Raw genomic sequence first — 21,140 nt, 5'->3', positions numbered from 1 at the left:
AGCTTGGATACCTTAGTCAGTGGAATGACTCTACTATTGTAGGCAAGAGGAACTTTATAGGCTGTTATCAGAAGGCTCGTACTGCAGGTATGACGATGCAGAACATCAGAAGTGGTTGGAAATGGACAGGGTTATGGCCTGTCTCTATGGCGAAGCCTCTGATGAGCTCCCTCCTACTCCCAACAACACCAAAGCCATCAGCATCTTCAGATCAGGTCAGCAAAGGGCAGTCTGGAGGCAAGGAAGGCAAGGAAGCTGAAGGATGGGCATCTGCGTCGTCTGCAGTAGTGTGGTCGACGCCAAGGAAGATGAAGGATCTGGCTGGGCAGTTGAAGCTATTCACAGAGCTAGAGAATGATGCCTTCACTCAACGCCTTCTATTCCGGAAGGTGAAAAAAGGCTTCAGCGAGCAGGCCTATGAGCTGGCTACTGCCCAGCATAAGCTGGAGCTCCTGCAGGCCCAAGTCACCAATACTGCAGCAAGGAAAAGAAGGACAGTCCAGATCGACCCAAACACCAAGTTCGCCAATATTGAGGACATCCAGAAGGCTCAGATTGAGGCTGGCGAAAAAGAGGATATCACAGATGAATCCAGCGACTCTGATACCCCTAGTGAAGCTGAAAGCTGTATTGTGGTGGCATCTAGGCCTAGTCAATAATTAATTGAAGATGGTGGTGATGTTGGGGATAGCTTCATTCTGGGTGTTCCAAATGAGGGGGTGTTCCAAAAGTGGGTATGTTGACTTATTGTGTGATCAATAGCAGCAGCAATTTCTGAGGCTAGGGAGCCTTGCGGTGGCGATGATTAATCGGGCGAACAGGAGGCTGCTGGATACCGAAATAACGGCCCGCACAGAACTAAAATTTCCGGAGACAAAGTTTGAAACAGTCGGTTCAGGGTTCCTTAGCAATATTGCCTGAACTGGAGTCTAGAGACGGCGTTGTTGGGTTTGTCTGTTGTGGTAAACAAGAGGGGGAAAAACCTCCGAATCTCAGCACATGCTTCTGCGTGTCATTCGGAAAATGAGGGAAGCGCCTTGAAGTGAAATACCTTTTTTAAACGACAGTAATAGCGGCATTACTTTCAACACTGCAATGACCGCAAGAATGGGTTGTAAGCCTTTTAAAGTCGCGATTTGAGCGAAGAAGAAACGCATTTCTGCTCTGCTTGTAGTGCAGGTCATTTGTAGACCTTTTCCGGAATTCTCAGACTCCATCACGTTGCTGGTATCTGCTTACCTCTAGCCATGCATCAATCCAGCTCTGTGTATCAACCGGGCATGCCAGCTGCATTACATTATTAACCGAGCTTGCTTTCAGACCCGTATCGCACGCCCACTCCCCAGAGAAACTCGGCGTCGGAATCAAAAGCTTTGGCACTCCCAAGCCAAGCCAAAAGTGCCGTGATCATGACGCGTTATTGGTGGGCAGCGGAAACACTCCGTATTACGCATTGGGATAGTGGGCAGAAAGCGTCTGTTGCAGGTCGGGTCGGCTGGCCGAGCGAGCCTAAACACAAAAGTTCGAACAGCAGCGGTGTGGTGACTGACACAACGGTATGAACCTGCCTGTATCTGCTACGGTGAACTCTCAGGATGCCCAGACCTCGCCGGGTGTGGAGGAGTACGAGATTTATGCCGAAATAAAACAGACTAAGAATCGGCGTGGTTGGGTAGGGCCAATGCTCCTCCCGGTCACTAATCAGGGGGAATTTGAGTTCAGCTCTAATTTGCAGTATTGCATGCACCGTTGATTAGCCGCAGCCGCAGGATTTAACTTCATGTCATCCGGGCATATGAACTGCCGCCGTACTCTAGAGCGGTCCATTTTGTCCATCTTAGTTTGGGAAGCCTATGATTACAAAGCCCGAAGGCTTTGACGCTGCCTGGGCTAAGAAGCAACCGACTGCTGCCAGCTTCCCATCTGATATCCAACGATACGGCAGGGGATAGATAGATGTACGCGCGGGAAACTATGGAATTCGCGGTTCGTTCATCGACATTTTCCCTGGGCCCAGAATGTGCTTAGGCGACTCTGAGACGAGATCAGATCTCGATGTTGTGAACCATCCTGGTTCAGACCTGAGGTTACCCCTGACGTGTGGCTACGAGACACCGGAAACGGACAGTAATAGTACTGGGGGGTGTAAATCCCGGCAGGCAACGCTAAAACTCTCGCGGCAACATCTTGACGCGGAGGCCACCAAAGAAACATGCAGTTGCTTAGTATTACTGAACTGCTTTGATTACCGGCCTCGCGGCTGTCCGGGGTGTGCTCGTATACTTTACGTCCTCGTTTCGACCTGTCATTGTTTTCCCACACCATCGGATGTGGTCAAACCCAAGGCGAGAAGAAGAACGTTTCCAAGATACTTGAAGTAGACGTAGCAGAAGGGGTATGGGACGCTCAATCTGAGACCTCGGTCCGTACTGCACAGGAGAGGCGGTTATAGAGCCTACGCCAATCCTTGCCCTCATTCGAACTTAGTGTAACGGGACTTCTACTGCCCTGATAGATATTGAGTGGACGGGCCGAACGGACGTTTGGTGACAACGAACAGTTGCATCCGAAGTTGTTTCGGCAGGCTAGGATGGAGGGGAAGTACGAAACCCAAAATCGAGTCAGGCCGTACTCGTATGTCTGGAAGGGGAAATTGCGCCCCGTAGGACAAAGTCTACTACCTCTAGACGATTGTCTTGTCTGAATTGTTCGGCTGTAAGCCGGAGGCTACTTATAGAATCCGGACCAGCTGGTCTAGGCGGCTTCTGTGATTTCTGTATATCTTTCTTTGAGTTCCTGTCCCCCAAGACAAGATCTCTACGACGAAAAGTAACAGTCTGAGGGCCGACCTGGTTCAAGAGATGCTTTCAAGAATCATGACCCCGACTCCCCCAACCTTGGAGATGGACGATGCCAACACCAAATACGATGGAAAATCGAGCATCCTAACTCACGAACCACACCTCGAGCAAGTTATCAGCCTGATTGCTGCACCCATCGCTGCAGCCCTGTTGGCATATTTGCTTCGTAGGTCATCGCTACTGACTGTGAGTGTGTTGTCTGAGCCCAGTTGACGTTTTGTCCGGCAAGGTTATCAGTGGCCAACCGTAAAGGGATGGCGTCCATTGCCATGGACTAAATGGCGTAAGACAGTCCAGCTTGCCTGCAACCCGCAAGCCGTGTTGACACATAGCAGTTGTTCTGGGTATCTACCTGTCTTCGTTTCTTTTTGTAATCGGATCCTGGACTTTCCAGGTGTTATTCTTGGCCGAACTGCGTATGGACTCCACGTTATGTTCGGCAGCTGCGACACTGTGCCTCACTTCATATGTTGCAATCAAGGTGCGTAGTTGCTGCCATGCGAATCCCTGGAAGCAACGCTGATCCCATTCTAGGCTGTAGGTCGTCCTCAGTACGTCTTTGAGAGGTCTACGGATCTGATGCTTGCAATAGCTTGTCTATCTCTTCATGGTCGACAAAGCCGTAAGTCTAACAAGTCCTTCCATGAGACTCATTTCATTTGGCAAGGTGCTGATTGATCACAGCATATTATTCGTGGTACCCCCAAGTCACGTTTTCAATCCAAGCTGTACGTATTCAACTCTTTATTTGTCCTGGGTATGTTTCTATCCAAAACCCAGAAAAACATTCCGTACACTGACTGCTTTTCGCGTAGGAATCTATAGCATGATCGCAACATTGAACTATGTCTCGTGAGTATCATCCGACGCACTTACAGCGCTCACAAAATTGACATTTACATGTTTAGTCATGGAGCGCACTACAACAATGATACACAAAGTTGCGTCGTCGAATTGACCAGGGCTACACTACTACCAGTCCTGTGCTTCGATACAGTGGTCAACGTGTACCTTACTGCAATGTTCTTAGTGCCGCTATTCAGTAAGGTCTTCACAGCTTTCAAAGCCTTGTCGTCTGGGTTTTTTTTCTGACGCGGGCTTAGGGCTGCACTCTATCCAAATATCGATAATGAAGCCTTGGACAGTAATGGAAAACATACGACATCTTTCGCAAATGCCACCAAACGTAAGGTTACGAAGACTGGCTCTTCGAACATTTGCAGGCGTAGCAGGAAGTTTGATTATCAGCATCGTGTAAGAGAAATTTGTGGGCTGTTGATGTTCATCCTAGTTCACTGACTTGAGGCAGTAATCTCACAGTGTTGATAGCTCTCTGGGGTGAAGTAGTTTGGCTGTGTTTGACATGCTGCAACACCGATGGTAAGTGCAGCTGTGAGTGCGCTGCCTGAGAGGCTTGAAACACATCTTGGGAACACAGTTCTGACACATTTCTAGTTCTTTTCACATCTTTGGTCATTCACTGGATAAACTCCAGCGGCAAAGCAAGGCCATGTCCCTCCGTCGAGTTAGAATCGGTTTTAGCGACCGTGCCGGCATCGCCAGAGGCACTACAGAAAGATAGTACTGATGTGGTTACTGAATCACCAAGCAACATTGAAAAAAAGAGTTGAGGAACTGTGGACGAGCGAGTGCCGCTTGTAGTTGCCGAAAGAGGGGTACAGGATGGTTATAGCTAGCTTAGCACTACACCTCGAGGCATAGCATGAGCACAGGTAACTGATTTACCTAGACGCCAGTAGCCAGATAGCTTGATAAGAAACCTTGTGTTGAAATGATTCCTGGAGTGAGAGATAATTGCGGGCAGGATACCCATGTTACATCATAATGGAGTGAGTGTCACCGTTGACATAGGGATCGACTTGCCGTTCTATCTTTCCGCGAAAGAAACTTCCCGTGCCAGAACAGCAGTCGACTGGCTTTTACTGCCTGCCGGAGGAGAGATCCTGTTTCAGCCAAACCTTGACAAGTCTTGTTGTGGAAGAATCTAGACCGAGAGCGAGCTGCATATGGTTATCGAGCGGCCAGAAGCATCCCCGCAGCGAAGCTTTGGTCCCGTCATCATCCTTGCCGTTGCTGGCGGGCTCAGCCATAGGGCTGAACTGTCGGCAGTGTCTGTACTATGTATGGTACCATTCTAACGAAGTGTGAAGGATGCATGCACTCAAGCACCAGAGAGCGAACTAAGCCCCCCCCCACACCCTTAATCAAAGCTCTGCTGTTAAACTCCGCTGTTGAGCTCCGCACAAGCCTGGACCCTTTCGGTATGTGGGGGGAAATACAGGTATGGAGAGGTGGCGATTCCTTATCGGAAGCGGCAATTGCCTTCTGGCCATCGGCTTTCCAGAAGCCATTCTACGCCGTTCATTCTTCGAATCCAACATCTCGATGCCGGTCGATCGGGGATTTTTCAACAGCGAGCCACCACCGATGCAATTCCCCAAGCTCCCGGCAAAGGCCGCGTACCTTCATCTGAAGAACCCGACGAAACGCAATGCCCTGAGTCTCGAGATTCTTGAGGACCTCCGCACGCAGCTCCTCTCGCACCTTACATCACGGGCGACAGGGAGGCTCCTTGCCCTCCCTGCTTTCAACCCCTCGATCCTCTCCGAACTCGAAGCTGCAAGCGGGCACGCCGAATCTGGCTCAGGTGGCTCGTCGAAACACAGCTGGCTTGTTGATGCTGCGGAGTGGAAGCACCAGCGGGATGGCTTGCCCAATGTGATCGTCCTTCGCAGTTCCGGGCCCGTCTTCTCGTCGGGCCACGACCTGAAGCAGCTCTCATCGCTCTCCGACGTTGAAGTGAGGCGGACATTCGCCCTGTGCGCCGAGGTCATGTCCCTCATCCGGCGCAGTCCCGCGCCCGTTATCTGTCCCATCCAGGGCCTTGCGACCGCGGCTGGGCTACAGCTCGCGCTGTCGACTGATTATCCAATCGCCCTCTCCACCACCAAGTTTCAGCTGCCTGGTGCGAGCATCGGACTCCCGTGCACGAGCCCCGCGATCGCCGTGTCACGCCGTCTACCACCTGGCCAGGCGTACCGGCTTCTGCTTTCCGCGGAAGCCGTCACGGCGGACGAGATGCGGGGCGCCGTGGACGTGGTGCCCACGCCTGATCATGCCGAGTCCACGGACACCGCTGCCGCGGCTTTTGAGGGGCGTGTAGCGGAAGTGGTGGAGCGGCTGGCGGGGTCCGCGGGACAACCGATGGCTCTTGGGAAGTGGGCGTACTGGACGCAACTCGGTATCAGAGGAGACGGCGCTGACGAGGGAGGAGCCGACGGGTATGAGGAGGCTGCGAGCTGGGCCGGGGGCGTCATGGCACTGCATGCGCGGAGTGCCGACGCAAAAGAGGGCATCGCGGCTTTTACTCAGAAGCGGAAACCGGCATGGCGGACGTAATGACGCGGACCACTTGGTTCCGGCCCTCCACTCTCCACGGCCCCGCTTCAGCGGACACTCGGCCGATCCGGTCCACCCGGACCCGCACATGAAAAAATCTTGATAAAAAAGTTACAAAAAACCAACTCCATCCACTGCTGCTGTCCAAGATGATTCTCTGACCAACGCGGGGCTCGAACCCGCAGCCTTCAGATCGCTACCAAGTAGAAGTCTGACGCGCTACCATTGCGCCAGCCGGCCGATTTTCCTGCACTGAGCTGATGTGCAACTCTCGACTGGGAGTGGAGTTGCTCCGTGGTGGTCACAAACCAACTCAAGGAGGTCATCGCCAAACCTATGAGCTATACCAACAGCTATCAGCAGCTGTCAGCTGTCTACGACGATTTATGACTACAGAAAACTCATCTCCCCGACGGAAATCTTTACTTTATGTTTACTCACTCTCTGCGGCTGTTCTTCAAAACGTCTGTCATCACTCGCAGCTCCGCGGTTTCTTCGAAACTCTGAGGACAATGTGCTTTTTGCTGATGTGCACCTACGAGGTTGGCGAGATTTCGCCCCCTTTACGTGAGCTTCTGCTCCATTTTAAAAGTCATCCAAGTACTTGGAAAGGAACACAGGCAAGCTGCTTATGGGGCGAGTTCCTGGAAACTGGTGGATCGAAATGTCATCACGAATCGTGCCTAAATCATCGCTGACTAAATTCCAAGTGATGTGAGGCTGAGATCGACCACGGGGACTTCATGTTGCAAGCTGGAAGGGCGGAGCTTGTAGAGCCGGCCGGCTATGGCCACCGCTATTGGTGTATCTGCGCTCTCCGGGCGCAAGCAACGTCCAAAGATAGTTGGATGTGATGACATCACGAGCGGCAAGCTCCTTGCTGACGGCGAAGGCGCCCTCTATCCCAAGTTTGACAATCCCTCTCAACGCGAAGAGAATCTTACTGGCTGTCTTCTCCTGCTCCTCGACGATGGCCTTTCGAAACGCTTCTAGCACCAGAGAAATGGGTGGAAAGGCGCCAGGGACGTGAGATATTCGAGATAGCGAAGGCTAAAAGATTTCGACGAGAACCTTGCGAGCCGCTGTGACGAATCTAGATCGAGCGAACGGAAGCAACACACCGTTTTGGCCTGGACTGACTGGACGTCGGATGACCAAAGGATCGCCGGCTTCGTCCCCATCGTCTTTATTTCAACTTCTATAAGATCAACATCATGGGGGCGCTCGGTCATCCAATTAATACAACACTGACAATTTCTTAGGCCCTCCTAGAGCTCTTGAACGATGGCTTCTGGGTATCTTTCGCTGATCTCACCGTCCTCCCCAGCACAGAGAGTATATGCCAAGTATTCGACGACAAAGCAGTCCCTGTAGGACTTGGACGTATCGTTGACACGGAATTCCGCAGACATTGCGATGCTGCAGCATCCCGCCAGGGAATTCAACCAGACAAGTCATTCCGGTAGCTGCTTCAGAAAAGAACATACAAACATGATACTGATTTCCACACTGCCGGGCGCCAAAGGGTTCTTACCGGGAAAAATGTGTAAGGCTGGCCTGTTGGCTTATGGTCACAACGTCACCAGACGTAGGGTTACTCCAGCTGTTGAGCATCGCCGGGGGACAATGTTTAAAAATGCTACAAACTGTTGAAGTGATGACATTCTGCTGAAAATAAAAGCTCAAAGTCAGGCCTGGTTTTGTAGGATCCTCTGAAGATTTTTATCACGGCAACAATTCCCGGGAAACCTTTTGCTACGCATGGCGACAATATGGGTTCGCCGGTCCTTACCCTCATCGGTGCTCAGTGGCAGCTGCATTAACCTCTCTCTTCTCCATATCAGCCGACTGAGAGAGCCGATCATTCCCTGTGGCGCGGTTCAAGACGGCACTCAGGCCAATCTCGGTGTTGATCTCCTCCATACGCTCAAAGTCGGCAGCGGCGGTCCCTTCAGAGCCGAAGACAAGGTCCTACGTGAAATGTCAGGAAACCAGACGCAACGAGACTTTGCGGGAAGGCCACCGCGAAGTTGATGGAAGTTGGGTAAAGGATGAGAGCTTACCATCTCCTCCAGGGACAGCCGTTTAGTTTCGGGGACAAAGAACCAGATGAAGGCCGCACCAAGGTATGTCAAGAGGCCGAATAGGATGTAGGTCCCATAGGTGATGCTTGTCAGCATGTCGGGGGTAACTTGCCCCACACTTTTGCAAGATGTTATTAGAGGTCTCTCACAGCCAAGCATCTCGAAGTGTTGTGTGATCTTACATAAAGTTGTTCCTGCGAATGAAATGTGTCAGCAAATACCGACAGAAGTTGGGTATACTTGTACTCACATCCAGTTGCTGGAAGCGCCAAGTGCGACACCGTACGGACGGGTGCTCAGAGGCCACACCTCTGCGATGATGATCCAAGCACATGGGCCCCAAGAATCTATTGTGTGGTCAGCAACTTCGATCTCGAGATTGCCAGACACGAACTGGGGGTGCAACGTACATCCAAAATGGACCACAAACAGCCAGACCATGCAAACGGCAGCCCAGCCAGCCGCGGGCTGCTGATCGAAGCGGTCAATGTTCTTGGCAAGGATTACAGCAATGATGAGATGGCAGGTGCCCATGCCAATAGCACCCACGGCAAGAACAGGCTTGCGACCCAGACGGTCGATCCAGAGGACTGCAGGAATGGTTGCAATAAACATGACAACACCGACCACACCAGTGGCCAACAGACTTGTAGTTGTCTGACTAAGGCCAAGCTGTCCAAAGATCTGGGGCGCGTAGTATAGAACCTATTTTTGAATGTTAGCCAGTTCTACGGACATATTTCAAGAAAGGCGTGCCAAAATTCGACGGGCACCCGGTCTTGGACCGAGGTATCAAAACGGTTTGAGACCACAGAACAACAGCGTGGACCAAAGGGATTGGAAACTTCAAGGTCGGGCAGAAAATCAATCAAGGTGGGGTACTTACAGCATTGATACCTGTCCATTGTTGGAAAAACCTGAAAGAAGCTGTTAGTCGTGCTTTCGTGTCATCATCACGACGCCAAAGTCCGAAACTGACATAGTGACCGTTGCCACGATAACCCGCTTGAACATGGCTCTGGTCTGGAAGAGTGCTTTGATCGCAACGAACTGCAGTTTGAATGTGTTCCACGCAGTTTGCTCCTGGAGGTGGGGGAAGAGCTCGGCGGTGCTGCGCTTCTCGAACAGCGACTGGGCCTTGATCTCGAGGAACTCGAGCTCGATCAATTCGTGGTTCTCGGGAAGGTCGCGGAGGTCGGCGAGGATCTTTCGAGCTTCCTCCTCGCGGCCGTGGTGGATCAACCAACGCGGCGAGAACGGCATCCAGATCATTCCGACAAAGAGGATTGCGGCCGGACCCAGCTGCAGGCAGATGGGCACCAGCCAAGCCGCGTCGGACTGCGTTGCCTCAGTTGTGCCGCCAATGTAATTGCAGCCGCTGAGCCTGATGTTAGCTATATCCCAGCAACGAATCTGTAGGAACATATCCTGTGTTGATGGACTGCTGAGGAACAAAACTGACTAGCTGTATGATTATTAGCTAGAAGTCTTGGAAGTGGGCCAGAACGCTACTTGCTCAATCCAGAAGCTAACCATGATACCGAAAGTGATGGCGAGTTGTTGGAGAGCCACAAGAGCGCCTCGAACTTCCCTGTGGCAATCGCTATTAGCATGAACGTATGGCAGTTCGCCTTCGGAGTCTTGTCTGTGACATACGGTGGTGCGCATTCGGAGTTGTACAGTGGCACAATCATCGACAGGCTTCCAACACCCATACCCCTTCAACCAGGTTAGCGTCTAGTCGAGTGAGAGATTCGGAGTCTTTGACGTACGTTATAAAACGTCCTCCCAGGATGGCCTCGTGGCCACCAGAGATGGAAGTAATCTGTACAATCACACCAAGAATGAAGACACCCGTGGCAATGAGTACTCCGTACTTGCGGGAACAGACTTCGGCGATGAAGCCAGATAGAACAGCGCCAACCCAGGCGCCAAGCTCTAGAATGGCCGTTAACCATCCCTTCTGGGTCTGGTTCTTGGTATATCCGTCCATGTCTAGATGCAAGACGATCAATCAGTCAAACCGCACCTTGGCAAACAGATCCTGGGGCGTCCTTCTCGACCTCGGAGCAGTTGGGTGTATGCTTACGCTTCTCAAAAGACGGCATGGCCAAGATTCCGGAAAACATTCTGCGCGCCAACAGTGAGCCTCGCTGGTTCCGACAAAAGCGCGAAAGGCCTCTCTAACCCTTGATTATAGCCATATAAAACACCTCCGATACATGCGAAGGCGGCGATGCGGGCGACCTTCCAGTTCTTGACCAGCGCTCTGGCACCACTGGCGCCCATGAGCGCCTGGCGCCGCTGCAGAGCAGCATCATAAGCTGCGGTGCCGGTCGCGTGTCCTCCCATAGTTTCTGAGGTATTGGTATCTCAGCCGGCAGTTGTCGTGGGAAGCTGCGCTCTTCGATGAGCTGTATTAGGGGTTCAAAACCCTCTTCCGTGAGGTGGATGTTGGAAATATGACGAGCAAAATGAACAAAGGCACGGGAATGACAGCTCTCGAGCTTCGATGGGGATGTCGGCATTTATATTTCCACCAGAAGCAACGTTGCGGCGCAAGGGGCATAGCTTAATCAAGTGACAGCCAAACTTCTCAATCCTTTTCTAACGGCGCCGTGGCGCATTTCCGCCTGAATGGACGGCCGGCCCTATCAAGACAGGTGGGATACCGACCCAGGACGGACGGAGGCAGATACCAAGACTCTGGGCACCAAGCTGCTTCATTCCCACAGTGATTGCCTTTCGTCTGAAACGAGCAAATACGGGTGTGTGAGGTTTCTCTCCCCTCTCCGTGCGTGACACCCAGGCAAACCCCGGGCTGCTACCCCGCGTGGGAACGGCGACTCAACCCATGTATGAAGCACGATCAGCGCCGGCAATAGCTATTTAGCCTAAACGAAGAGGGTGCTGTTTATGACTGTTATCCGTCTTTTGATAGTCCGGGGGAGCATCCTAGCGCTTATGCTCCGATCGTCCCACGATGCTGATTGGGTTGGCTGTTTATGTTTCCGCCGCGGGTGCAAGCCACTCTTGCCAATTTGCAACAGGTCAGATGCTTTCGATCCCTCTTGCATGCGAATGACATAAAAATTCCTGATTTGCCGGTCGAATCCTGTGTTCCTCTAGCCTCGTAACATCGGTCCCTCGCTGGCATTTAGGCCGATGCGCGATGCATTCAACGGCCGTCTTTAGCAACCACTTCGCTGGGTGCTGCTCTACAACGTAAGAACCGACGCAATGGACAACAATGAATAATGGGATTCCGGATCGAGGTGTTTTCCCTAGCTTGTAAGTGCGCACGAAAGGGCGACGTCCTTTCTTATATCACAGCGTAGATTGAAGTCAACTTAGCGAAGGTGTGGATCAGCCCTGATGGCAGGAGATAGTACACAAAGACAGATGATGTTTAGTCTGGTAAGTTGCTTCAGATTCAATTCATGCAACATACAGGCTCAGTTTCTGTCTGTTAACGACAGCAGGGACGCCGAGTCAAGCCATACCTGAACATCCCCATCATCGTCGGAGTCCCGGGTGAGCTCCGTCCAGTTGCTCCGACCAATCCTCCGGTCCAGGCCCGGTCCCGAGAGGCCAGAATCGTACTCAACTCGCAAAGACAGACATTACCAATGATCTTATTTACTCCGAATCAATGCCTTGAGCCAAAAAAAAGAGTGCAACGAGACGATCTGTTATGCTGTCTTGCCAAACACCAACTGATAGATCCGCTGGCACCAAGTTGCCGTCACCTTTTCGGTCGATTTCTCATGAAGGAGCTCACTCGACCGACGAGGATTATCGCCAATCGGTTTTTGGATCCAATCTGAGGGGATCTGCGTGATGAAGTCGTACCAGTAGTCCCCCATCAACCTGTACCCCGGATTTGTAGGGTGGATGCCGTCCCTCAGAGCATTCATGGGGAAGGTTGAGAAATCCACGGCGAGAACGTGTTTCTTTGCATCCTGTCGAGCTTGAACGATGCCCGGGATCAAGGACCGAAATTGAGCGATGTTCATCATCTGCGTCTCATCGTAACAGCCGATAATCATCCCCACGAGGACCGTGGCATCAGGACACGCCATGACGGTCTTATCGATGAGCTCACCGAGACGATCTGCCGCCGCTTTCGGGTCGTGTCCTTCCCTGGATATGTTTGGGTCGGGATTCATGTCATTCGTACCGGCGTGAATGAGTATGATGTTTGGCCTCTGCGCAAGGGATGGCCCGACATGTTCTGCAATGAACTTGATGGTCATGGCCGACCAAGCCGCCTTCCATGTCGTATTCTTCATCAGCTGAGCCCAAGATGAGGACAGGTAGATGTCAGGGCGTGCTTACGAAATAACCGCCAGGCATGGTGCCATTCATCGTCTCTGTTCCTGCAAAGACCACCTCATCTTCTGCTCCGCATGTCAGCTCGCTGCTTGAAGGAAGCGTTCCTGGGACGAACTGACTTGACAGGTCATCTAGAAGCTTGAGTCTGTATCCGTTGCCATCTCCTCCATCCATATCACTGAGAAACCCAACAGTGATTGAGTCGCCAACACACAAGATGCGGAGCGTCGTCCCGGGCTTGATTGCCTGGCCCGGCTTGGAACCCTTAAATCTCAGCGGGTCGTTCGAGACCATGTTTTCAACAACATGCAATCCGTTGGATTTGATGCGACGTTGTCTCTTGGAATCGAGGATGATGAAACGCCTCGCAAGGTATGTCGAGCACAGTAACGTTGGTATTGGGTTGAGCCCGAGAGGTTCGATGGAATTCTGCGCGATGCGCAAGGTGGTCGCTGGGGGTTTTGACGTCTGTTTCAGACGGACTTTTCCGTGGCTTAGCCCAAGGAGGACAGAGACAATTGGATGGATGCAGCAAGATACCTAGGCGCGAATAAAGTTGTTCCATACCGAAAGCCTCAGTCCCTACGGTGAGTGCTAGACTGGAATTCGGCACTCAATCATAAAATGATGACTAGCCGGTTCGACTTTGGCTGGTATCAGTTTCCTTTGCGTGCTTGGATTAAGCAGCAGGAAGAGCCATATTGAAAATCCTTAGAAAGAGGGGTATCATTTCATGGATTGACCCTGGACTTGGGACAAGCTAGGCAAGCTATGAGCTGGGAGGGGATGCGAAGGCAGAGAGAAGATGGTATTGTAGGATCGGCACAAGGTTTCGCTTATCAATACCCTACCATCCGATTCAGGCCAGCAAGATTCAACAAGGCCGAAGTGTATTATCCGGTCGCTGGACTATCAAAACAGAAGATGGAAGATGTCGATTCTCTTGCATTCTCACTGGAAAAAGATTAGCCGCGTGTAATCTCGAGAAAATACGTTTCAGTAACTGCACAGAGCACTTTTGAAGGTGGGTCCATCCCACTCACCAGTATTTGTCGTATCGCGATACGAAAATCCGCGTCGCAGAAATGGTCGTATTGCAATACGATATACGCTCCCGCTGTGGACCGCCCCTGAATCGTCGTCACTTCTTTTCAGTCTACGGGAATATTATAAGAGACAAGATCAACCGATACAAGTTTCTTGGCTTTTAGTTTGGCACAATACGTTTTTTTTTTCTTTTCTCCCATTCGTTTTCTCCCGTCTCCCACCTCGCTCGCTAGCCAGCCAGCATCGACGCTCACGAGTCACTTGCAACGGCAACCGATAAGAAGACATACAACACAGGCCCAAGGAATCATGGTCAACGAGCTAGACGGCGGAGGCCCTTTTGGACCCGTCGTTAATGGGACACAAATTGTTTTTTATCACTACCGGCCGAACGGAGAAGCGGGATGGGCATTCCTTGTTCTTTTTGCCATTGGTGTCTTGGGCCACATTGGGTATATGTTCTGGCTTCGGTCGTGGCATTTCATTCCTTTTATTCTTGGGGGCGTCGGTAGGTTACAACTAGTCTCCCTCCCCATATCATCCAGTTATCTAACAGCAGATCGAAGGAGAGGCATTCGGCTACTATGGACGCGCAAAGGCACATGAAGATCCGACCCATGTCGGGTCGTTTATCCTCCAGAACCTGCTGATTCTCGGATCCCCGCCCCTGTTCGCCGCGACCATTTACATGAGCCTCGGCCGTATCATCATAGCCCTCGACCTCCGACGACACACTATGATAAGTCCCCGCCTGACGGCCTTCTTCTACGTCGTCGTCGATATCAGCTGCTTCGTGACACAAGTCTTCGGAGCCGTGATGCCCGCCTCGGGCGACCCAGATGGCATCAAGATGGCCAAAACACTCATCATGTCTGGTCTGATCGCCCAGCTTGCGGTGATATCTCTCTTCACGCTCTCATGTTGGCACTCCCATCGATGCGCTCAACGAGAAGCGAGCGAGCTCAACGCCACGCGCGCAGGCATCCAGTGGAGGAAGTACTATCTGATGACGTATGCGGTCGCCTCTTTGATGTTCGTCAGAAGTTTGGTAAGGGGCATTGAGTATCTCCAAGGCGAGGATGGTTTCATCATGACGCACGAGGTTTTTCTCTATCTCTTTGACGCCGTTCCCATGGTTGCAATCATGTCGTTGTATCTCTGGATCCACCCAGGAAGATTGGTCCGCGACATAAGCCGTATCAAGGAGTACACATGGCCTGACGAGTCAAACATAATGCTGGAGAGGCGTTAGATGTTGAAGATAATCATCATTGCAGTTTTTTCGGGTTTCTTTTCTTTTCCTTTTGTTAATTAGAGCTGAAATCAACCTTGCGTGCATGAAGCGCCTGTTGTTCACAGATACATCATCAACATATGACAAGCGTTCGCAAAGCCTATGTTGCTGCTACGGCTTTCAAGGTCCAGCAATCACTTAATCCTTTCGCTGCAACCACTTCTCGCAAGCTTTGTAAAGCTTATCGAACGACTCCGAGTGCCCAATGATGCGCTGATAGTTGTCCTCGCCGAACCTCTTTGCGAAAAACAGGAATCCGACGTAGACGCAGTCGATGTAGGAGACTATGATTTGGTCAGCAACGAAGCGCCGAGATAGCTGGGAACCGAAGAGTTGGGAGCGCTTCACATTTGTCTCCGAGAAAAAAGGGTCCTTCAGTCTTGTCCAACAGAGCCGCTGTTTTCTCCAAAGACGCCTTGGCCTTGGCCCACGCGGGCTCACCACCCTGCGTCTCCTCCAACTTATCCAATGTCATACCGAACCGAGCCGCCCGGGTCTCCCAAAAATACTCCGCGCTTTCCTTGCTGAGGATGTCTCGAGGCGCGATGGGCAAGAACACGGGACCCAAGGCATCAAAGGTCTCGCTGAGCAAGTCATACATCTGCTGGAGAACCTCCGAGTCCGCGTGGAGAGACGGCTCAGGATAGTCGGCCTCGATGCGCTTGATGATCTTGGCGCTGTTCATGACGTACGTCCCGTCGGGAAATTGGACAGTGGGACACGTGAACAGGGCGATCTGGCTGGGATCACCCTCCAGGCCAGTAGGCGCCAACCTGGGCTCAATGTCTGGGTACTCGAGCCATTCGGTTTTGTAATTGATGCCCTTGTAGTTGAGTGCCAGTCGGGCTGGTGTCTGACGTCAGTCATCCTCGAAATACGCCCTAGATGGTACCATAGCTCACTCTTCCAAGGGTTCAGGGACCAGCAGGTGCCGTTGCGGTCTGGGATGTCAAATAGAATCAATTGGCCAGACATTTTGACTCGATGATGGGATGTCAACAAGAGGCAGTGATTTTTTTTTTATTTGATTTGATAAGAACGCAAACAGCTGTCGGTTTCTGTAAACGAAGAGGATGAGATTTCCCTGGGGGCAAAACGGAGACAGGTGCGGAGCAATTATTACAAATCCCACTTGGAGATGATCTCGTGGCGAGACGGCCTAGCTTGCTACTCGTCAGCAGCGAGCGCCCTTCGGGGAACAACAGACGACTAAGCACTAGTATGCAATGTGCGTTGATCCCCGTATTTACATTGGATGAGCCCAGATTGGGTCGTGGAGTCCCTGTTGTAAAACCATGCAGTGTGTACACATGACGAGCAAGTCCTCCACGTCCTACATTATGAGAATTTATAATCAGTCTACGATGATGTGATGGTACTTGTGTTTTCTCCAACGTCATTTACCACTCACTCCCTCTATTCTTGGGGAAAAGATTGTGAGTGGCTCAGCGCTACCCACATCTAGCATACCCACTCCACGTGTGCTCGTCGTTTCACAGAGAAGGGCCGTCTCGACACGATGATGACCCGGGGGACACTGCAGGAAAATTGTTGCGTCTTTGGCTTGTCAGATGAACGACCTTATCTCAAGAATCCGCTGAAGGAACCCAGTTTGAAGCTAACAACAATCTGACATGCCAAAGCCGTTGTCCTGGTCTTCGGGCGACCGCGATATCTCTATTCTTGTCCATCGAGGCATCGACCAAGCAGCCCATCAAACCACCCGAAGTGATTATCAGCAGCAAGTAAGCAGGCTTATGATATTATCTTTCGGGTTGCTGCTGGGTTCGATAGATGCAGTATCACTTGACAGAACCGGCTGAAGAAGGGTCCACAGTAGGTGCGGATAACCTTTGCTTTCAGGGGTTCGCGTCCCACAACCGGTGTCCACTGCGGCAATAATTCACTTGACACCGACGCAACCTCAATAAGTTGGATCTCAATATCCCCGATGGCACAATTGGCTAGCGCGTCAGACTGTTAATCTGGAGGTTGGTGGTTCGAGCCCACCTCGGGGAGATCAAGTGGTTAGATTCCACAACAACCATTGGGATTTCTCTTTTTGCTCTTGGCGTAAAGAGGAGTTGAGTTCATTCATTGGTTTAGTCTTCTTCCCTCGCACATTCAGTGTTGCCGTTGGTTGGTTAACGAATCATTCTTTTGCAGATAAAGGCTCCCCGAGTGCCTGTTGCCCGCACCGGGCCGGGCATCTTGCTTCCACTGAGCCAGCCAGAGGAGTGAGCCAATATGCGCGTGTTTGATGATGTGTGTGCGTGTACTTGGCGGTGCTGCATCGACAGGGATGCTAGGTGAACCCAAGAATCGACGACGGTGGTAGGGACTCTTTTCGGCCGCCATTGCGACCCTGGCTGCCAGGGAAGCAAATGGCCGTACGATGAACACGAATCCCAATCCGGCAGGACGATATACAGCATGCCAGGAACCCGACCAGAACATGCAGGAGAAATCTGTTTTGGCAGCACACTGTGGATTCGCGGTCCACTCGTGAGCAGATGGTACTGCTAGACTGTTGCACCGTGCTATCCGGGTGCCCCCAACAGGACGGACATGATCACATATGAGGTTGTCATTTCGCACCAAAGTCCGTTTTGCTCAGCGTCGTTACAACTACTCAAGCTTTGGCTGTCAACATGCGTCCCCGTCTCTTGTTCTGGGCAGCGACCTTGGGGGTTGCGGAAGCAACCAACCGGTCCCAGCTCGGCCGAAGGCAGGACGGTGCCCAAAACAGCATTGCCGATACTAAAAAGTTCATTGTTGAGGCAGAGCCGGTGAGTTAGAAGAGGCTCAAAGACGGGAATCGTCGGTATTCCCCTGTGTTGACATGATTTGATCGTAGGGCACTGTTCTAGATGACTTGTCACGGAAGATCGAAGCCACCGGCTCCAGGGTTCTCAAGTCATTTGATAGCGACATTTTTTCTGGCCTCAGCGTTGAATCGGAAACCGACAATGTGGACACGCTGCAAAATGTTGGCGAGGTCGCCCAGGCTTGGCCTGTGAAAACCTACCGACTTGCACCTGTGATATCCCAGGCGTCATTTGGCGACGACGCCACTGCCAAGAACTGGTCCATTCATTTCTCGACTGGAGTCGACAAGCTCCACGAAGCCGGTATTCTGGGCAAGGGCGTGAAGGTTGCGGTTATCGACTCAGGAGTTGACTACCGTCACCCTGCTGTAAGTTACCGATTTCGTAGGCGACTGAAGTTGCGAGACTCTGTTGACACTTCCAGCTTGGTGGCGGGTTCGGGCCCGGGTTCAAAGTCGCGGGTGGTTACGATCTTGTTGGCGAAGGTATTCGAATCAAACTATTGACGTCCCGAGCGTGCAAATGAAGGCTGACGTTCGTATACAGAGTACGATGGATCTAATGAGAAAAATCCTGACGGAGATCCTTTGGACTCACTCGGACATGGCACTCACGTTGCCGGTATAATCGCCGGGAAGAGCGACTTGTAAGTCGAGCTCTTGCGCATCAGGACGCGAAAGCTTATGGCTCTCGATTCCACGGCTAATTCTTTCTACACCCCAGCTACGTCGGTGTTGCACCAGAGGCAGAGATTGTTGCTTTCAAAGTCTTTGGCGCTGTAAGGTCAGTTTTCCACGTGAGACGACACATGTACTGATCTGGGTAGTTCGAGGGCACCGACGAAGACACGTTGGTGGAAGCAACCATCATGGCATACGAGTCCGGTGTGAGTGAATTGCATGCCCTGATCACTTCGATTTGATCATCACTCATATCTATCACAGGCAGATATCATTACTGCAAGCATCGGTCGTGCCAACGGCTTCTCGGACGGGCCTTGGGCTACTGTGGCATCCAGAATCGTGGAGCAAGGAGTCGTCGTCACCATCGCAGCCGGTAACGACGGTGACGAGGGTCCGTTCTATGCCAGCACCGGATCTTCCGGCAAGGAAGTACTCGCGGTTGCTTCTGTCGATACCAGCCGAGTTCCCGCGAGGCCATGGCACGCAACATTCAATCTAAACGGCGAGGCTAGCACCACTCAGCTTGCATACATACCTCCGGTCAACAGAGCCCTTTGGAACACTACTGGCCTGCCCATTCTCCCGCTGGGGTTTGACACCAGCAACCCAGCGGAAGCGTGCAGCCCGCTGCCGGACACGACGCCAGACCTCTCGGACGTCATCGTGCTCATCCGGAGAGGGACATGCACGCCTTACGTGAAGCAGACAAATGTTGAAAAGTTCGGCGCCCGCCACGTCCTTTTCTACAACGACAACTCCCGCCCGTTTGAACTCGTTGCCAACTCGGCTTACAAGTCCCAAATGGCACTGATCGATGCCAAGGCCGGAGCAGCCATCATCGAAACCGTCAAAGCCGGAGGCAGCGTCACCGCAGACTTCACCGTGCCTGCAGACGGCAACTGGGCTGTTGGTTTCTTTGATGCCGCCGGCGGTATTCCCTCGCAGTATACCTCCTGGGGTGGCACCTACGAGCTGGAGATCAAACCTGACATCGCCGCCCCTGGCGCCAACATCTACAGTACATATCTGGACGGCACCTACAAAGTCCTCAGTGGTACCTCCATGGCAACGCCATATGTTGCAGGCGTCGCCGCTCTTTACATCAGCAAGCACGGAGGTCGTTCCGTGCACGGAAAGGACTTTGCCAAAAAGCTCTCGAGGCGCATCATCTCCAGCGGGGAAAGCCTACCATGGCAGCTTTTCGAGCCACAGGGCCTTCCTACGGACTTTGGGTTTCTTGCTCCAGTCACTCAAGTGGGAAACGGGCTCCTCAACGCATCGAAACTCCTGGATTACAAGACGTCGCTGTCGTTCGAGAAGTTTGCACTCAACGACACCGGGTCGTTCAGTCGGTACCACAAGGTTGAGATCACGAATGATGGCGACAGCCCAGTAACCTACAACTTCACACTGGAGCCTGCAGGCGGGTTCTTCGCTCAGGGAAGAACCTCTGGTTTACTCGCAGACATCCTAGACGTGAAGCCTTTCAGCCTCGTTCCGACAGTCACTTTCCCGTCGGGCGTCTTCCGTGTCAGTCCTGGCGAGTCGAAAGAGGCCCAGTAAGTTCCAATTGAAACAGCAAACAAACAGCAAAACGCGGCAAACTAACTCTGTATCGCAGGTTCAATTTCATATTCCCAGAGTCTGTCGATGAGGCGAAACTACCGGTATACAGCGGCAGGATCATCATCAGAGGAAGCAATGGCGAGACCGTCGCTGTGCCTTACATGGGTACGATCAAATTCACATTGTTCATCTACCATTCGTGGTTACTAAACGTCTTCTAGGTGCGGCCTTCGACTTGAAGGTCCAGATGAGAGGCACAATGTTTCCTCCCAGTTATCCCTTTCAGAGATCGGGTCCAGGCAGCCAAGACATCGATGCGTATCATACGTAAGTACTCAAGTTGCAGGCAGTTGTTGTATGGGTCTCAAAGAAATAACAATTCTCAGGTATGCCTTCAACACAAGTCGCGCTGCGCAAGACTTTCCAAAGGTCAATGCAAAGTTCAAATGGGGAACAAAGGAGCTGCGATGGGATGTAAGTCACGATGAGCCGTCTCCGCATGCCAGCTCAAGCCCATCAATAGCAACCGCTGAATGTTCTTCAGATTTTTGATAAGGATTACGAAGAGTCGGACTGGACTTATCCTCCGGTCGTTGGAGAGAACGGCTACATCGGAGCGGCAACGTCCTCGACATACGCGTCCAGCTCTGTCACATTCGACCCTACGACGATGGACCGAGAGAAGGTTCTGCCTTTCCCGATGCGGGGAATTGAGCGAACGACGACGTGGAGTGAGCTGACCGATCGTTTCTGGTGGCTGGGCAAGTTGGCCAACGGGAGCTATATCGCCCCTGGCAACTACACGTGAGTTACCGAGTCCTGGAGCATCCCGTATGTTTGCGAATGTTGAGGTTATATACTGATGACCTAGTTCAGGATCCGTTTTGCCGCACTCACGCCTTTTAGCAACCCGGAGCACTCTGACAATTGGGATATCTGGGAGACTCCTCAGATCACAATCCTACCTTACACTGTTTGATATACTGCGCATTAGAATACGGCTTCGTGTTAGTGGGCTTCAT

General features: G+C 52.0%; 9 protein-coding genes across 9 annotated transcripts; 4 read left to right on the top strand and 5 right to left on the bottom strand.

Moving 5' to 3' along the window:
• Window positions 1–2,861: 2,861 nt before the first annotated feature.
• CH63R_11594 (uncharacterized protein) lies at window positions 2,862–4,443 on the top strand (the record flags this gene model as incomplete). Its single annotated transcript, XM_018306568.1, has 8 exons — window positions 2,862–3,027; window positions 3,256–3,342; window positions 3,396–3,412; window positions 3,454–3,483; window positions 3,546–3,618; window positions 3,677–3,713; window positions 3,841–3,903; window positions 4,317–4,443. The coding sequence occupies 8 exons, from the start codon at window positions 2,862–2,864 to the stop codon at window positions 4,441–4,443; spliced, it is 600 nt and encodes a 199-aa protein (XP_018153409.1).
• Window positions 4,444–5,267: 824 nt separating this feature from the next.
• CH63R_11593 (Enoyl-CoA hydratase/isomerase) lies at window positions 5,268–6,281 on the top strand (the record flags this gene model as incomplete). Its single annotated transcript, XM_018306567.1, has 1 exon — window positions 5,268–6,281. The coding sequence occupies one exon, from the start codon at window positions 5,268–5,270 to the stop codon at window positions 6,279–6,281; it is 1,014 nt and encodes a 337-aa protein (XP_018153408.1).
• Window positions 6,282–7,022: 741 nt separating this feature from the next.
• CH63R_11592 (AAA family) lies at window positions 7,023–7,693 on the bottom strand (the record flags this gene model as incomplete). The annotated part of the gene is made up of 3 exons (XM_018306566.1): window positions 7,023–7,331; window positions 7,422–7,465; window positions 7,597–7,693. The coding sequence occupies 3 exons, from the start codon at window positions 7,691–7,693 to the stop codon at window positions 7,023–7,025; spliced, it is 450 nt and encodes a 149-aa protein (XP_018153407.1).
• A 382-nt stretch (window positions 7,694–8,075) lies between these two features.
• CH63R_11591 (Hexose transporter) lies at window positions 8,076–9,790 on the bottom strand (the record flags this gene model as incomplete). Its single annotated transcript, XM_018306565.1, has 6 exons — window positions 8,076–8,252; window positions 8,345–8,483; window positions 8,616–8,712; window positions 8,776–9,070; window positions 9,252–9,282; window positions 9,345–9,790. The coding sequence occupies 6 exons, from the start codon at window positions 9,788–9,790 to the stop codon at window positions 8,076–8,078; spliced, it is 1,185 nt and encodes a 394-aa protein (XP_018153406.1).
• A 51-nt stretch (window positions 9,791–9,841) lies between these two features.
• CH63R_11590 (Hexose transporter) lies at window positions 9,842–10,717 on the bottom strand (the record flags this gene model as incomplete). Its single annotated transcript, XM_018306564.1, has 5 exons — window positions 9,842–9,956; window positions 10,022–10,084; window positions 10,138–10,360; window positions 10,455–10,495; window positions 10,554–10,717. The coding sequence occupies 5 exons, from the start codon at window positions 10,715–10,717 to the stop codon at window positions 9,842–9,844; spliced, it is 606 nt and encodes a 201-aa protein (XP_018153405.1).
• Window positions 10,718–12,057: 1,340 nt separating this feature from the next.
• Window positions 12,058–12,994, bottom strand: CH63R_11589 (GDSL-like Lipase/Acylhydrolase; the record flags this gene model as incomplete). The annotated part of the gene is made up of 2 exons (XM_018306563.1): window positions 12,058–12,636; window positions 12,704–12,994. The coding sequence occupies 2 exons, from the start codon at window positions 12,992–12,994 to the stop codon at window positions 12,058–12,060; spliced, it is 870 nt and encodes a 289-aa protein (XP_018153404.1).
• Window positions 12,995–14,056: 1,062 nt separating this feature from the next.
• Window positions 14,057–14,999, top strand: CH63R_11588 (RTM1 protein; the record flags this gene model as incomplete). Its single annotated transcript, XM_018306562.1, has 2 exons — window positions 14,057–14,255; window positions 14,314–14,999. The coding sequence occupies 2 exons, from the start codon at window positions 14,057–14,059 to the stop codon at window positions 14,997–14,999; spliced, it is 885 nt and encodes a 294-aa protein (XP_018153403.1).
• A 180-nt stretch (window positions 15,000–15,179) lies between these two features.
• On the bottom strand, window positions 15,180–16,016 carry CH63R_11587 (Glutathione s-transferase; the record flags this gene model as incomplete). Its single annotated transcript, XM_018306561.1, has 3 exons — window positions 15,180–15,325; window positions 15,390–15,887; window positions 15,944–16,016. 3 exons carry the CDS (start codon window positions 16,014–16,016, stop codon window positions 15,180–15,182), a joined length of 717 nt encoding a protein of 238 aa, XP_018153402.1.
• Window positions 16,017–17,692: 1,676 nt separating this feature from the next.
• CH63R_11586 (Serin endopeptidase) lies at window positions 17,693–21,097 on the top strand (the record flags this gene model as incomplete). The annotated part of the gene is made up of 12 exons (XM_018306560.1): window positions 17,693–17,830; window positions 17,899–18,237; window positions 18,294–18,354; window positions 18,416–18,515; window positions 18,593–18,647; window positions 18,696–18,755; window positions 18,814–20,111; window positions 20,174–20,283; window positions 20,340–20,445; window positions 20,505–20,592; window positions 20,663–20,922; window positions 20,995–21,097. The coding sequence occupies 12 exons, from the start codon at window positions 17,693–17,695 to the stop codon at window positions 21,095–21,097; spliced, it is 2,718 nt and encodes a 905-aa protein (XP_018153401.1).
• Between the last annotated feature and the right edge of the window lie 43 nt (window positions 21,098–21,140).

The sequence above is a fragment of the Colletotrichum higginsianum genome, chromosome 8, assembly GCF_001672515.1.
Source record: "Colletotrichum higginsianum IMI 349063 chromosome 8, whole genome shotgun sequence".
Taxonomy (NCBI): domain Eukaryota; kingdom Fungi; phylum Ascomycota; class Sordariomycetes; order Glomerellales; family Glomerellaceae; genus Colletotrichum; species Colletotrichum higginsianum.
The sequence above is the reverse complement of the archived record's forward strand: the minus strand, read 5'-3'. Positions and strand labels throughout refer to the sequence as shown.